Genomic DNA, 17,409 nt, shown 5'->3' with positions numbered 1-17,409 from the left:
CAGAGAATGAAACGTGAACTCAGTTTGCGTAACTTAGCCTCGCTGACCATTTCTAAAACAGCCTACAATGATGAATGACGTGACTTGTTTTCCCCAATATTTGCTGTTGAGCAGTTTCAGACGAGGCTGCTGCTGAGCACTCGGGAATGGGAGCAGGCGCCGCTGACCCCGGGAGCGCGGAGGAAGGAGCCGGGAGAGCGGAGGACACGGAGGAAGGAGCCCGCGGTGCGGAGGAAGGAGCCCGCGGTGCGGGGGAAGGAGCCCGGAGCGCGGAGGACACGGAGGAAGGAGCCCGCGGTGCGGAGGACAGGGAGGAAGGAGCCCGCGGTGCGGAGGAAGGAGCCCGCGGTGCGGAGGACACGGAGGAAGGAGCCCGCGGTGCGGAGGACAGGGAGGAAGGAGCCCGCGGTGCGGAGGAAGGAGCCCGCGGTGCGGAGGACACGGAGGAAGGAGCCCGCGGTGCGGGGGGCGCGGGCGGGCGCAGCCCCGAGCAGCCCCCGGCGCCGCCCGAGCCCGCGGACGAGCCCGGCCGCGCCTCCGCCCTGCAGGAGACCGACGACAGCGACGATGACCCCGTCCTCATCCCGGGGGCCAGGTACCGAGGAGGCCCTGGCCACAGGTGAGGGCAGCACCTGCCTCTGCTTGCCAAAGTGCTTTGTGCTTTTTTTCCTTTCTTTTTTCTTGTTTCTTTGAATGAAAGATCAAGAAACTCATATCCCTAGAATAAGTTGCTTTTTGACCCAGTGGCCAAGTTTAATTTGCCCATGTGCAAGATATGTTCAGCTGCCTTTTCCCTGCAAGCCAGGAGGGCTCTTGCAGATCTAATGTTGATGCTGGTCTCTTGCCTGCTCAATACCTCACTGCTAAATATTTGGAGTTTATTTTTTATTATTCTCCCTCTAGTCGTAAGTGTAGAAAGTTCATAAATTTGGGTAGAGGGATCTACGTTTTATTTCAGCTCTACCTTGGGTGTTCTTATTTTGGTAAAGCAAGAGCTTTTATCTGCTGTCGTGCAGCAATGGTGTGTTTGTAGTACATAAATTAAACACATCAGTTTTAATATTTCATTCTTCTTTATCTCTGAAAGAGAAACTGTAATCTTTTTCCTTTTGTTGGTTATTACATATTACTATGTATGTCAGTAAAAAAAAAAAAAAAGGTAGGCTTCTAGCTGTTACCATTAATAAAATATGCATTTTGTAAGCTTTGTAAACTTTTTTTATATGAAGAGCTGTACATACTTGTTTGATCATTCAGTAAACTGAGCCCTCAATCTGCTATTGTTGGTTTAATACCTTTGTTCACTAATTCCAAAACTACAAAATTCTTTAAGCAACATTTCTGTTAGAATTCAGACAATACCTTTTTTACTAGCTTTAGATGTAATTTAAGTTTGTGTCAGATATCTTGGCTTTGCTACTGTTCAAAGACAGTGCTGTTAATTTCTTATGCTAGCAATGGAAATTCTTCACAGGAATTTACAATATGTATACATTAGGAAACCATGAAGAATTTAATAGTTGTTTTTAGAGGAGGTTTTGAGTAATTTGCAGTTAAAATAGAAATTGTAAGCCACCACACTGTCAGTAGTGACAAAAAGAGCAGTCAGTGGTTGTTCATTACAAAGCACAAGTAATTCTGCTCACTAGATGACAGCTTTTATGAAGAAGCCAATATACACAGATTCTGTCTTAATCCATTAACTTTCCATGCAGTACTAAGTATTTGTAAGCAGATATGGAATGGCAGAAATATTTTCCCCTGCAGAGGCAATGTTCATTATGATGCAGTGATTGAAGAGCAAGCTGTGAAAAGCCCTGCAATTTTAATCCCATCTCCATTTTCAAGGATTCATGGCTTCTCTTCATGCACCATGTTGCCTCCACGATATAATAGTTTCTGTAGCAATGTGATAAGAATGACTCTTCCAGGTATCACACAGCTGTTAACCATTTGCCACTAGTGGGGACATCCTAAATGAAGTTGCAATTTATCTGACATGATTTCTTTCCTCTCTGTGCAGTGAGATTTCTTCCTGTAACAGTTGGAATTTATCACCTAGGAAAGATCATTCAGCTAAATGATATCATTAAAAACCTTTATGCAGGTTCCCTGCTCCCTTATTCTTCCCCCATATAAAATCTGAAAAAGTTGCTTTGTAGTCAGTGCTGGTTTAGGATTTCCTGCAGGCTTTCATTGCTCAGGTTTAATGCCTGAGCAGATGATTTTGTTCTGCTTTTGTGTGTGTGCAAGAAGTGAAGCTTTCCAGTTCAATTTCTGAGCATTACATTCCCTCCTGTACTTCAGGTTGCAGGAGTTTCCAAATGCACTCTGACATACTAAGGAAAAGTAAGACATCCTGTGTGTGCTCAAAGGAATTTGGATTTCCAGAAAGCAAGCAGACACTAATGGTCTTAAAGGCTGTAGCTCTAAGCCCTCTTAGTATTTATATCTCATATTAGAGTGAAAGGAACTGGAAGTCCTCTCTACTAGTACTATGGCACTTGTTGTAGCCTAAAATCCCTTTCACAAACTGATCAAATTTATATAAAATCCCCCATGTCCTTTAATGAGTAGGAAGCTAACTCAAAGCATTGCTACTACCTTGGGTATACATGAACTAAAATTGGTAATTTTGTTCTGTGCTAACATTCTGTTTTGACTGAAATAATTTTTCACGCCCAGTGCTCATCATTGAATGATGTTCATCCCGTCCATTTTCAAGTTTTGTCTCCTTAGACTGTCTGCCAAGTTTTTCCTCACTCTCAGCAGCAAAAATTCATGGGTTTCCTGCCATCCTGCTGGTTTCTGTCTCCTCTTCATGTTTCACTTCTTGCCTGAATGTGGTAGCCCAGCCCCCTGCACTGTTTGGGTTTTGCTGGAGTAATTCTGTGGCTGTTACTCTTGGTCTAAAGAGGATTTTCTGAACAAAATGAGCTGGGGCTGTGTCCTCCTCCTCTCTTATGTGTGGCTGTTCCAGTGGGGGCTCATGCCAAACACAAGCCCAGCACCCTGCACTCTCTCCTTTTTTTTTTATTGCTAATTAATGAGTGTTCCCTTGCACCAGAAGGAAGCTCAGAGGTGTATAATTTGTTTTTATACTGCTGATTTTCTTTTTCTCAAGGCCCTACAGTCCCCTCTCTATTAATAAGTTCCCCACCCTCAATGTACTGCATGATTCCATTCCTATACCCTGCTCAAGGACCATTAGCAATATATGGCACAAAATTGCCTGCAATTCTGGGGCTCCACTCCACCAGGATGCTTTCTGTAAGCTTCTTTTTCTCTTTCCTCACTCAGTAAGTTGTGTTTCCTAACAATCCCTTTACTAAATCTCATTTTTTCAAGTTTATCTAATACTTTACTTTTCAATGTGTCATCTGATAAGATAATTAAAGGCATTAATATCTGAGTAATAAAATAGATTTTTTTTTTTCTGTGTAGAATACTTAGGGGAAGCTGCTTTAGTTTTTGGGGTTTTTTTGGTTTTTTTTTTTTGGTGGGTTTTTTTTTTTTTTTCCTGAAGAATAAAGACTAGCTTGCAATAATCTACCTTTTGTGAACATATTTTATATAACGAAGAAAAAAGTTTCATTTTTCTAGGACAAAAAATTTTTTTAAAGACTGTTGTAGCCTTCTGAAACAGAATGCTAAAAACTGTGTGTTTGACTAAGAAGTAATTTCCAATATATAGCATTATTGCCTTTGTCTACCATCAATTTCTTTTTCTTCAGGCTATGTTTTCTTATAAACCAAATAGCTCTTGTTTACACTGAGCAGAAACTCTTCAGGTGGAGAAATTCAGATAAAGGAAACTGTCTCAGAGTCATTTTCCTGCTGTGAAGTGCAGTTTTCTCCACTGAAAAGAAGGGTAGATTTCTGATTCTGTACTCTGAATTGATCTACAGCTTCCTCTTAAGGAAAAAAGTGGCAGAAATACCCTTCTGATAGCTCTGTTAAACAAAGCTCTAAATTAATCTAATATTAATTAAATTAAGAACTTCCTGCTGCATCTCACCTTATTTTTAGTAAGACAGATGTAGACTTCAGATTTATGAATAAATATTGTTTATTTTGCAAATCCAATCATACAGAGCTTCCATTATTTGAATATTATTTGGGTACATATCCAGGTTGTAATGTTTTCAAGCTGAGGGTTTGATCTTTTTCTCAAATAACCTAAGAATAGATACAAGTGATGTAATCTCATATTATGGATGCATATAAATCTCAAAACATAATGAGGTTAGGTGGTTTCTCACCAAATAACCTGAAATTGAGCTTTTAGGAAGGACTGGGCAAAGTTTGCACTTGCTTTAGTGTTTTGAAAAGGATTTTGAATAGTAGCAGCAAAATGTGGAGAAATATGAAGATCCTTTGGTTGATTGCCTAAGTCAGCTGCATTGAATAGGAGTTAGCTAGGAAGAGTTTTGACACCAAAGAACATTTATCTAAAATAAATAATTGAGAATGTGGCATCTGACTTTTTTCAGCAGCATTTCTGTAGCCACTGAGCATCACTGTAGGAATGATCTTTACAAGTGACTAAAAGAACCTAAGCAGTAATTTCATTTTCTCATGTTGTTTGGCCTGTCAATGCATGTTCTCCTTAACAAAATGGATAAGGAAGAATATTTTAAAATTTAAAAAATAATAAAATAAAACCTCTTCTGTACAGCAGAGCAGTTTAGCTAGATACTCACCAGAGTAAATAACCTCCTGTGCATTTTAGGGAATCCCCAGGAAAAGGTGCCTTCTCTGACAAATAAGACATGTGCAGTTCTTTCAGTCTGGACGTATGCAAGGGCATTTCTTTAAAACTTTTTGGGTCCAGCAAGTTTAATTAAACAGAGGGTTCCACCATGTACTCTGTGGGAGGGAAAAAAAAAATCAATAAAAATGTTCTTCAAATATTCACAGAGAGCACAGTTTTTAATGGATTGATCTTAATTTTCACAAATTGGTCAAAACAACTCTCTGAGGGCTGATTTCCTACTTAAATGACTGAATTAATTTTGTTTGGACTTTGAAGTTGATCTGGGGGTGGAGGCTAAGCCTGGATAAAGCTACAACTAGTAGGTTAAAATCTAAAAAAATGCTAATGTAAAATGGAAATGATGATAGAGCTGCTGTGATCAATGAAGAATTACTGCATTTTATAACTTTGTGTACTGTTATATAATCTGAATACTATTTTTGCTGAAATCCAAGTAGTCTCATATACTGACTCATACACTGGGAAGGAGCCTTCTCAGTTGGAATTCATAGAGCACATTTTGTAAGAGATGCTAACCTTTGAAAACCATGGTACCCAGCCTTTGTGAATGACTTCAGTTGTTATTCCCTTTACTAGATATAATATCAGAGGAACAGCCATAGGTGATAGAATAATGAGGTAATTAATTATTTTATTCCTCCCCTCCTCCTTTTTATTGCCGTATATTGGATTTATCAGGTTCTTGTTTTTCATATCTAACTGGCATTTTAAGAATTGCTGTACTTCAAATGCTATGGATTACAGAGCATATTGCTTGAGTTATATTTAGCTGCATGTGTTGCATGGAAATTGAAAAGAAATGGCAGTGTATACATTTTACAACCTATTAACATTTTTATTGTGTGCCATAGAAATTAATGGAATTTGACAAGTGTGTAGTTTGTGCAAAGAAATACCTTTTATTTTTTTAATTGAGCTGCTGAGGAACGAGTTACATTTGCATGGGCTACTGCTGACTTGCTTTGTCTGGTACTAGAGAACATCCAGTTCTGGACAAAAATATAAGACTACATGGATCAAAAACCATTTATATTTTTTGCCTGAACAAGGTTATGGAATTTAAGCATAATTATTAGTGCTATATTGGGTAATCTACGTTTAGCAAGATAGATCCTAAATTTTATACAGTGTTGCTTTTAATGAAGTTAAATGAAAAAAAATCACTTGATCTCATATTCTTCATTGAAATACTTGAGGGAAGCAGTTGTTAGAACATATAAAGCAATTTGGATAATTGTGTTTGGCCACATGCCCCAAGAGAGAGAAACTCTCTTCTGTGATTTTAGCCAGGGGCCATCTAGAGGGGAAATGGCCCAAAAGTTGTTATGATGATGAAAATGAACATCTTGGCTTCCTGTGGAAGGAAAGGCAAAGGTGCAGGATGAGGTTACATAAAAGACTTAGCCTGTGTCCTGTATTTAAAATGCTTCCAGGAAAATAGTGCAGATCTTTATTTCATTGTCTGATATTTTCATCTTAGCTGCAATTGGAATACCTGGATTTAACTCGTCAGCTTTTTTAGAGGTTCAGGAAACTGTGCTGTTTGTACTTCAAATCTTACAATAGGCATTCTTTCTATATTCAGCATGCTTACCAAGGAGTTCTTTAGCTCTTCAGCACAGCCCAGGGGAATATTAGTTTCATGTTGCTATAAATTTAGTATAAAATAAATGATGCATTCAGCATAGAATTTTCTATCAGTCTTTCTTTCTCTGCTTTTCATTATCATTCAGCAGCATATCAGGTGAAAATTTTAAAATATTTTGTAACTGAGAGTAATTTAAACATTGATTGTGTTGTAAAGCTGGGAAATGACCTAGGAGGGCATTACAGTAAACATTTGGTTTTGTATGATCAGCAGTGAAATAACTTGGGCTTTAGGGGTAGTGTCAGTGTGCTGTTAACAGGATGGTTTTGCCTTTGGTGTTGAGCAGTCTTAACACTTGAAATTTGACAGCAGCAGTAAATCTCTTCTACAGGTTCAGAGGCTCCTAAAGAAAGTCATTAACATCAGAAATATAATCAAATGCTGGCATTTAGTCAAGGAATCAATTTTAATATGGTGGTTAAGACACATCTTTGGAATTCCTGGGCAGGACAGTGGTAGCTGGCAGGTGGATTCCTTGACAGGATCAATGAAGAAATGACAGACCTGGATCAAGGTTTGCTGCAATGGTTTAAATACACACACAAATAATATCAGAGTCATGGAATGCCCTGAGTTGGAAGGGACCCACAGCTGAGTCCAAGTCAATTGGACACCCCCAGGATCCCACCACGTGCCTGAGAGCATTGTCCAAATGATCATAAGGCACTGGAGAAATAAGATCTAAGTTAATGGTTGTATGACTTAGTTTCTCTGCAACTGTTTTGGATAAGGAAAATAGTTCAAAGGAGAAGGTGGCAAGAAGAGTGCTTAAAGGATGTGAACAACAAAAAACTTCAAGAGAAGGAATCAGGGTTTGTGATCCTCAGCACTGGTGCAGTAGAAAATGTCTCTGCCCCTGGCAGGGGTTTGGGGGGATAATCTTTAAGGTCCCTTCCAGCCCAAAGCTGTCTGCTATGAAAAGGAGAATATATTTGTCTGTGTGTGAGTACATTTGGAAACTTTGAGAAGCGACAAAAATCCTCAGCACTGAAGGAATCAATACTGAGCTCAATAATCAGTGCAGAGCTGAGACAAGAGGGATGGAGCAGGAAGCAGGAGATGTGAGCTCTGCACCCAGCTGAGCTCAGGAGACTGACCATTATCAGTCTGGGTAATGGTGTTTGGGAGGAGTAGGCTTATCTCAGGTACCAGATGAGTTTTATGGCAGCCACTACATTATTGTCCTTTAACAAACAAACCAGTTGTTTCATTGTGCAGAGATTCTTGTTTTTAAAAAATTCCTCATTACGCTTCAGAACATCTAAATATTCAGAAAATGCCCTATATGACAACTTACATATTGTAAGATTTAACTCATGTGTATACATATTTTCCATTTCTCTCCATTTATAATATGTATCTGTGGATCAGTTTGCATCACGGGATTTTTGTGGAGTTGGTTTTTTTGTTGGCTTATCTTGAACCTATGTTTAACTAAAAAAATATGGCTTCACTTCTGAATTCCTGTTCTATTCACCTCAGGCTTAATTTAAATGGACTTTTGATAATTAATTACAACAATTAACTTTGAGGACTTCTAACCTGGCTGATCATAAGGAGAGAAGCAGTGCTCTGTGAATACTTCCTAGAACTGTACCCATTGATGGGGTTGCCTGAGGAGGGCTGACACAATGTGCATAAATTTCATTGTCTGACATTTTGTTCTTGGAAGAGCAATTTGGAAGGGAAGCAGAAGCTCTCAGCCAGGCTCAGCTGAACCTCAGAACAGTTCAAATTGCACAGCACACTTCTGTACCCACTGATGCTCCAAGTGATGAGGCTGCTGTCTGTGTTTGCATTGGCAAAGACAGGAATTGCTCATCACAAATACAAATGGAAACAGCTATGTCAAATTTGAAAATTTTTGTGACTGTATGACTTCTAAAAGTATATAGAAAATCTGTAGTCATCAACAAGTAATACCCCTCAGAGAAAGGCTTTTTCCTGCAATGTTCTTGTCCTGAAAGGTCTCTAAATTGGGCTCATATTTATGTTTTCTGGAGCAGACTTGCCCCTGCCATGTTCTTGCTTTCTGCAGGGCTCAGTCACAGAGCCATGTGTGCTTGGCTGCCTTCTCCCTGGTGAAGGTAATCATTGACTTCACAAGATAACTAAATAGAAATCCACTCCTGCCTTTTAATATAAGCCCCAAAATGAGGAGGTTAAATCAGATCTCCATTTAGTTGAAAGACAGTTTTAACCAAAAGTTGCTTCTGTGCTTCCACTCTTATTTAAAAATGCATGATTCTGATTGCTGAGTAAGTAGTATTGGGGGTTTTTTGTAATGTCTGCATATTTCAGCCTAGAGGAATGGAGAGGAGAAGATTAATTTTTGTATAAATATTTGGGTGAAAAATAGTGCAAGGAACTACTTTGCTTTACCAATTAGCTACTTGAATACCATTTTCTAATCCCAAGACTTGTTACTGCTGTCCAGCAAGTAACCTTCTGAAACAGTTGGACAAATTTACTGCTGTCAGTCCTAATGATGCTTAACTTCCCAGCCTCTTCACTGCACATCTTGAATTAATTAATGTGAATAAATGCATCAAAATTATGGAAAGCAATACAGTAAATGATAGATGCTTTTACTTTCTCACATAAACTCCATCTTTTTTTTAAAAGCAAGTAAAACCCAAATCTGTACAAATAATGGTTTAAAGTTTTTGTGTTTGGTGCAGCCTATCACGTGCATGCCACCCTTTTTCCTTTATGTAGATGCAAACTAGTGAGGTGAATAATTCAGTGATCTTTAAAGCACAGCAGATAAAGAACATAGGCTTCTTTTTTTTTACCCTCTGTTGTATGAAGATGTTGTGAAAAACCTGCTTAAATCTGTTGAAGATAAAAGCTGAAGCTCTGCATGTAACAAGGACTAACTAAAAAATACAGTGTATTTATTTACTGTAGTATAAAAAAGATGAACCAGGAAATTGCCTGGGGATTAAAAGGATAGAAAACTCTCATCAAGGAAGTAATATTAGTCTACTTTTTCTGGTGCTGTTTTCTAGGCAAACATCTAAGAAGTGTATTATAATAAATAGCACACTGTTAAGTGAATCTGTTGGCTGGTGCTTTCAAAACTCTTCTGGTTTCTCTAAAAAACAATATTAAAATTTATTTTGAAAGCTTAGCTGTATTAGGTAATCTGTTTTAGTAAAACTGTGGTTTATTGGTTTATTTGTTTTTATAATAAATAAATTTGCATTAATGGCTTAGATTACTTTTCCTTTTTTGCTTAGCTGTAGCATAAAATTATTTCACCTTAACTTTTTGGTGCAACTTTCTCCCGTGGCAAAAATTAAGCAAAAATCTAAGAGAGAATTAGTTATGAGATAGATCTGGTGGAGTTCTGGGTTTTTTTTCTGGAGTAGAGGTCTTTTTGCTGGAGCCTCCAGGACCAGTGACTAAAACACTGGAAAACATTACTTGAAAACAAATTCAGGTTAATTTCTGGCAGCAGTGTAGTGAGGTTCCTGGATCAGTTTAATTTTTAGGATTATATAAATTGCTGTAATAGTTTCACTCCTTGCGTTCTGCTAAAATCTGTACCTGCTTCTTCTTGAGAGTGACATTCCCCTTGGACCGTGTTCAGGACCTCAAAGCTAATAATGACAAGGAATTAGAAGAAAAGTAATTGGGATGTGACTGATCATAGATGGAATTATGGGGATCTATAAAATGAAGAGCTGAACAGGAAAAATTTGACACGAAGGTCTTTTCACAGATTAATAAAAAAATAAGTTCCTGGAATTAAGCATTCACAAAACAAATTACATAATTTGGCTTTTTTTTCCCCTCTGTTATTTTAGGAAATCTCCAGCTGTAAATCTACTGCTGCCATATGGGATAGGTTCTCCAATAATTGATCTCAAATCATCTTTTGCCTTAGTAGGAACTAAGTAGGAACTTAGACGAGAAATACATTGGACAAAATCTTATGAAAAACCAAATCACACTGAGAGACACATTAGCTCCTTAATGGCTTTTTAAAATTTAGAAATTTTAATTTTCTATGTTCTATCATTTTCACTTCAGAATTTTGCTACCTCAGTACGGGTAGAGGACGAAAATAAAATAGCATGTGAATTTTGCCAACAGCTGAAGTTTGTTCTACAAAGGGGGAATAAAACCTGGCATCACTTGACATTCCACCGTCTTGCATGCTATCCTTGTTGTAAAGCAGGATGGAAAGAACTCAAGTCTGTAATTTGACAAATTCTGTTGGTGTCTGTGTCAGACTGGTGGAGAATGTGCTGGAGTGCCTGGTGCTGGGGTGTGTGTGTGTGTGTGCAGGGATCTCAGTGCTGCTGTCTCTGCTGTCTCAGGAGATCGGCTGTGGCGCGCATCCAGGAGCTCTTCAGGAGGAGGAAGGAGAGGAAGGAGATGGAGGAGCTGGAAACTCTCAACATCAGGCGCCCCTTGATCAAGATGGTTTATAAAGGTCACCGCAACTCCCGGACCATGGTACAGACTGGGGGCTCTGGGGCTTTGCTCACTGTCAGCTCACTGCACTGCAAGCATCCCAACATCATCACTTGAAAGGCACAGAATTTGCACAGTGTGACTCATGTCACTGTGAAAGAGTTTAAACTCACTCTCCTTAACATCCTTTAAAATTCGGGGTATTTTTCTTCTTTTTCATTTTTCTCTCTCAGCTTAGATGGCATAAAATGTGCCTACCTTCCAAATTATGATTTAATTCTCACTTTCCCTTCCAAGCTGTTCAAAATTATTATTTAATCTTTAGCTTTGAAGAGCTTGGAATCATAGTTTTGAAAAACCTTGCCATCTCTGAATTAGTGCTAGTTATTAAATTATAATTAGCTACTAGATGCCTCATCTTTTTACACAAATGCTGTATTTTAAGAAAAATGCAGTTATTGTGTTTGTAAAGCAATGGTGCATGAAAACCAAATGCTGCTTTCCTTGCTATTTCTTCTTTTGGTTTTTGAAATATTTTGAAGGTGTGAAGTTCTGAGTTCTAGGTGGCATTTTACAGAAGTAGCTGGTGTGTTATTTTGCAGCTGATGTGAGGAGTAGTCCCTTTAACCCCCCAAAGCCATTTTCTAGGGTTTGTGTGAATAGTTTTGATTACACTGGGAAAAATGCTTCAGCAAATACATATTTCAGTCTACATAAACAACAGGGTTTAGAATAAACTTTGATTAATGACAAGGAGTTTGCAGTGTATTTCAGAAATCAATTTCAATTGCTCAAACCCCCATTAGATTAAAATTCCTGGCATCAGGCTCTTTGTGGTTAAAAGATACTAAAAGTGAGTTCATCTAAGTCTTAATTCAGTCTCTGCATAGCTGTTATTATATAAATTATTTAGCAAATTTTGTTGTTTGGTTTCTTGGGGATGTGGGTTGGTCTTTTTGCTTTTGTTTCACACAAGCACCTTTGGCAAGGAATGCACAGAATGAAAGAAAATGAAATTTTATTTTCCTTGTAGGTCTCTATAGTTACAAACTTCATTTTAATCTGCTGGTTTGAGTAATACCCTCATTCCTGCAAAGCAAGGGCTAATGATGTTTCTATTTCAAATTTCTGGAGGACACAGCTTAAAAAAGCTTTGTTTCCTACACACCTTAGCAGCCCAGGGATAAAGTTTTGTTCTCAATTACATGAACCATTTATATATATATAATTCTTTTATATATATATACATATACATATATATGGGTGTATGTATATATAATGAATTAAGATTATGCAAGCAAATGGAATTATTCTGGTTCTTCCTTACTTTTGAAAACTTAATTTGGTAATCTTGTATTTTTTATAGCCCTTCTTTTAAAACAGCAAGTTTCAGAATCTTTTGAAAACTGAAATTTTTAAATGTGAATTTCATTCACAGTTCTGTTCATTTCTGTGGTGCTAAAATTAGATTTTATGAGTATTGAGAAGTATGAGTAAGAGAATACAAAGGAAACAGGCAGAGGTCATAACTGAAAATTAAAATCTAAAATTAAAAGTTCTTTTTATTTTTGAGGATTATCTATATATAACAAAATAATGAAAAAATAATGAAAAAATATGAATTAAAAGGAGATATAAGAAAAAAGCTGCTGAAATATTAATACATTGGAATTCATTATAGGAATGCAGCTTCTCTGGTTTATTTTTAGACATCAGGATGGCTTTATTGCACTGACTGCAGTCATTGGGACATATTCTATAGACAAAGATCTACCAAGCCTGAAATTCAAAACTGGGCTTATTTATGCTGGAAATAAAGCACATATTTTAACAGCATAAGGGTTCAACTTTCCAATGAATCTATATCAAGGTAATTGAGGCAAAGAACAGAGCCAAGGCAATGTCTGCTCTTCTCTTCTAGGTATTTTCTGAGGGAAGTGTTCCAAAAGAAAGATATCTCTCACCTCACAGAATAGCAAATTTGTATTGTTTAACAATAGTTACTTTGAGGTCCTACACTGAGTCAAATCAGAAGTGATTTCATAAAGGTTTCATAAACTTCTGTCTCCTGTTTCTCTGTAATGGAAAGGTCCCCCCCAGGGATTAGCCTGTCACAAACTTTAACTTAGACAAACTCTTCCTAAAAACTCCTTTGCATTCCCCTGTCTCCAGTATCATTTCTGTGACTTCAGAAAGTGACAGATGTGCTGACATTTATTTTCAAACTGTTCAGTCTGCCCCAACTCCTCTCTTTTTCTTGTAAGCAGCTACTTTGTTCTGGAAATCTAAAACTTCCTGAACTTTTCTTTTTTCAATCACTCTTCTTCAAATGTTTCCTTCTACATGGGCTGAGCTTTCCTTCAGCAACACTGTTAGTGCAGAATGCACTCTTGGATGGTCTTTTCACTGGCTGGGTCTTACCAAGTTTTGTTTTTCAGATAAAGGAAGCCAATTTTTGGGGATCCAACTTTGTCATGAGTGGCTCAGACTGCGGGCACATTTTCATCTGGGACCGCCACACTGCTGAGCACCTGATGCTGCTGGAGGCTGACAACCACGTGGTGAACTGTCTGCAGCCTCACCCCTTTGACCCCAGTAAGAGCAGCATTCTCACACTCTGCATGTCCAGTTTATCTCCACTAGAGCATTTTAAAGCTCAGTTTTAAACTCTGTCTCAACAGAGCAATGCAATGATTGTTCGTGAGCTGTTGTTCCTGTTTCCTCATATAGTTCAGATATTACTGTCACTAATGACCTTTGGCCCTTAAATCCATCCTTACTCAAAAATTTATTGAAATCAAACTCTTCCTGGCACAGAAATACTATCAGATGTAGTAAGAAGAATCTCAGCTTTTGTTGCCCTCAACACATAAAATGTTTTCTATGACACTAATGAGGGGTTGCTGACATGCCAGCAATACTTGGAAATCATGTTGGAATCTGGTCTCTACTTGGCTCTATCCAAAAAATGCAGTGGAAGTGGGTGTCTCCCTCTCACTGGTATTGTGAGATTAGAAGAGTTAATAAAATTCATAGAAATTCTAATAATTTTTGTTTAGAGGAAATCCTGCCTAGAAAAGATGGACCAAAGCAGTAGAAGGAATCACATGTAGCTGGAAAATCTTACCCCTCCTCCAGCTTCTGACACAGTCAAAGAAAGCATTTGTGTTATTTCTTTTTTCACAGCTTACCTGGCTCTATAGTAAAAGAGTCAGCTATTAGTAAATTAGCAAGCAAAGTTGCTATAATAATTCTAGAAGAGGCTAGGGATTTTTCAAACAGTTTGGGGAAACATGGAATACTGTCCTACATAGGGTAAGCCTTGAACTTTTAACTTGTTTATTGAAATTGAGTTTTTGTAAATGTCCTGAGTTAGATCCTCCTTCTAGGTTGGTTAATCTTGTTCAGTTTCCCAGTTACTGAAATCTTTTATGGAATTATAATTCCTACAGTGGTTTTTGTGCAATGATCTAGAGACTGTTCTGCAACTTTTCATATTTTTCATCCTTTATTTATAACAGCATCCATTGCATCATTAGATTTAAATATCAAATAAATTTACATGAAATTCACTGAAATTATCAAAGGTACATTTGAAATTATCTTGGTTCTGCCTTTGTACCTGGGTCTACAAATCCTAAGGCTTTGTTAATGTATATCCTTATCAGCAGAATTGAATTAGTAGTGGCTGGGCTTGCTCTTACTTTTTGCTTCTATTTTTTGTATATTCTAGTGATTTTTTTAAATCTAAAACAGGGAGCTCTTGATGTTTGCATTTGTTTTCTTCATTTATATATAGATATATTCAAAACCATATAATCTATGGAGCAGATCTCATGTGGAGACTTGGTAATTACAAGCTCAGTTCAGCATGAGATCTGACATTTGCAAATAAATGCTTCAAGTTAAGTATTTTTCTTCCATTTAAAGGCAGAAAGTACCAATAAACACATAACACATTTAATTTAATTTAGAATTACTGTTACTTACTTCTAGTTCTGGCCTCTTCGGGTATTGATTATGATATAAAAATTTGGTCACCACTGGAAGAATCCAAGATTTTTAACAGAAAACTTGCAGATGAGGTAAGAACCTTTCCTCCTTTTTCATGGTCATGTTGTATCTTTAATTCTATAAAAGCCTTTGGTACAAATTACTGATATTGAATTAGCAGAGTTACTTAATGTTCAACAAATGAGGTACAAATAAAAAGCTGCCCTTCAGAGCTGCTGACTTTCATATCCTTGGCACTTTGCATTTCATCAGCTCTCCCAGAAATTACATAACATGATCTGCTATTATGTACATGAAAAGAAGAAGTGTGAACACTCAGATATAGAAGAAAAACTGGCAGGAATTAATAAATGAACATAAGTGCCTGTCTCTAAACAAATAACTGGAGGGAAGATGAAGGAAATACAAGGATATACAGAGCAATAGGGAGTGAAAAAATCAATTCTATTAAATATTCAGTGGTATAAAAGGGGCTTTAAGGTTAAGATTGCACATGGGAACTTCATGGAATAAAGCAAACATTGCAAGCCCAATCAGTTATAAAAGTCCAATGTGAAGTTATGTAACTCATTGTTTTCATGTTGCCCTCAGAGCAATAACTGGATATAGCAACTGGCTTGAGGTGACTGCTGAATAATCATATTTGAGTGATTTACATAACACTATGTATCAAAATGTCATATGGTTTTCTGTAAATAATATTGTAGGACACATTTGATTATTGGGTGGTTAGGTTGGGGGCTTTTTTTGTGAAATCTCCTGGTCAGCATGGATAGAGTAGACTTGGGGGGTTTTGATAATTATTTTTCTGTAGCAGTGCTAAATATATTTTAAACAAACAGAAACAAACAATCCTTAGCCACCACCCCACATCTCTTGAAAAAACTCCAAAGCATCAATTTTGTGATTAATGATAACAAAATAATATAGTCTAAAAGCTGGGACAATCTACAGTGTGGGATTAAAATTTATGGAGGAAGAAAGAAGGATGACAAGAAAGTACCATGAGGAAGGAATGAGGGAAGAGAGATAAAAGTATTCATTAGTAGATTTTTCTTCCTTGAAAATGAGACAGCAGGAATTGGCTCTTCAAGTCATTTAGAGGCAAGCTGTAGCTCTGTTTACAAAGAATTATGGAGCTAAAGAATGTTCCTGAAATGGGATAGAAAATGGCTTGTGTTCCTTGGATTTTCTCCAAAAGTTTCAAGCAGCATGAAGGTAGGAGTTGAGGGTAACCTCATCTCTTTTCCTTCCCACATTCTTGGCCAGCACTGGTGCTAGAACTTTGTTCTCTACAACAGTTGCCATCTGGAAACAGCACTTTCTCTCATCAATCTGCTTTACTTCATGAAAGATTTCCAAAGTTTTTCTTAGTCACTCATCTTAGTATCTGCCATGCATGTGGACAATGGAACCATGATCTTACTGGAATTTTCTTTAGACAGATAATTGGATACCTGCAGGCAGAGTCCACTGTCTGACTTTTCATACCTCAGACAACAGTATTCAATAGCAATTATTAAAATATTGCTTCCTTATGGTAATTTTGGATTCTGTAAAATGGCTTTGTATCTACAAGTCCCTATCAATGCGGTATAATTCTGTATTTATTTCTTCTGATGTTTATTTCTGTTGGTTGCCTGCCTCCAGGTTATAACTAGAAATGAATTAATGCTGGAAGAGACCAGAAACACCATCACTGTTCCAGCTTCCTTCATGCTCCGAATGTTGGCTTCATTGAATCATATAAGAGCAGGTGAGAGACTTCTGAGGAGCTTGTCCACAGCATTGGTCTGTGAAATAGCAGGTTGATTTGGAAATCATCAAAACTGTCTGTGGCTGTTCTTGGGGTTGGTGAGAAGATTCAAGGGTTGTTGAAGGTTGCCTTAATAGAAATACTTAGGAATTGCTGCTTTGGTGTGAGAATAGCAACATCTTTGCAGCTGTTATTTTTTATCTCAAAACAAAGAGCAAAATACATTTTTTAGATGTTGAAGAATACTCTTTTCAGGAATGATCTTTTCAGTGAGTGCTGTATGATAGGAAAGCTATTGGGAAGGACTGGGATGAATTGTAAGATAAACTGACTGTGGACTTGGAGTTGCCTGGGGTTGAAGATAAAGGACTGTGGGAGGCATTGCTGGGGCTGCTGGCATGTGGGGCAGAACCCTAACAGACCTGTAGATGAAGGTTAAAATGACAGGAGATGCTGAGCATGGGGGCTCTGGCTGGCAGTGCTGAGGAGCAAAGGAAGCTGTGCCTGGTGGTTGCTGCTGCTCCTCTCTCACCTCTGGCTGCTCTGGGAGCCAGGAGGGTGCCATGTGTCCAGCACAGTGCTATTCCTCCATGCTGCTGTGTTTCCTTCAATTGTCATTATCTCTTTTGAGCAAAGTGCTAAGAGAGCTGCCCAACACTTCAGTTACAACAATTCAGCAAAAATCTGTTATGGCTCAGTGGAGTGTTTCTAAACCTTGCTGCTTGTTGCTTGAGTGATTGGTCTTGAGCCAGTCATGTTCCCTCACACAGTTCTGTAGTTGCCTTTCTC

At 37.9% G+C, this 17,409-nt stretch overlaps 1 protein-coding gene across 1 annotated transcript in view; it reads left to right on the top strand.

Annotated features, from left to right (window-relative positions):
• The window catches only part of DCAF6 (DDB1 and CUL4 associated factor 6), a 71,862-nt gene that overhangs the window by 53,572 nt on the left and 881 nt on the right, over positions 1-17,409 (top strand). The window contains exons 16-21 of the mRNA XM_079316272.1: positions 115-619; positions 5,354-5,395; positions 10,754-10,892; positions 13,289-13,445; positions 14,847-14,935; positions 16,515-16,620. Coding sequence (XP_079172398.1) covers positions 115-619; positions 5,354-5,395; positions 10,754-10,892; positions 13,289-13,445; positions 14,847-14,935; positions 16,515-16,620 — 1,038 coding nt within the window. The remainder of the gene's footprint in view (positions 1-114; positions 620-5,353; positions 5,396-10,753; positions 10,893-13,288; positions 13,446-14,846; positions 14,936-16,514; positions 16,621-17,409) is intronic.

Source organism: Erithacus rubecula (genome assembly GCF_903797595.1).
Source record: "Erithacus rubecula genome assembly, chromosome: 1".
In the NCBI taxonomy this organism is placed as follows: domain Eukaryota; kingdom Metazoa; phylum Chordata; class Aves; order Passeriformes; family Muscicapidae; genus Erithacus; species Erithacus rubecula.
This window is presented reverse-complemented; position numbering and strand designations above follow the sequence as displayed.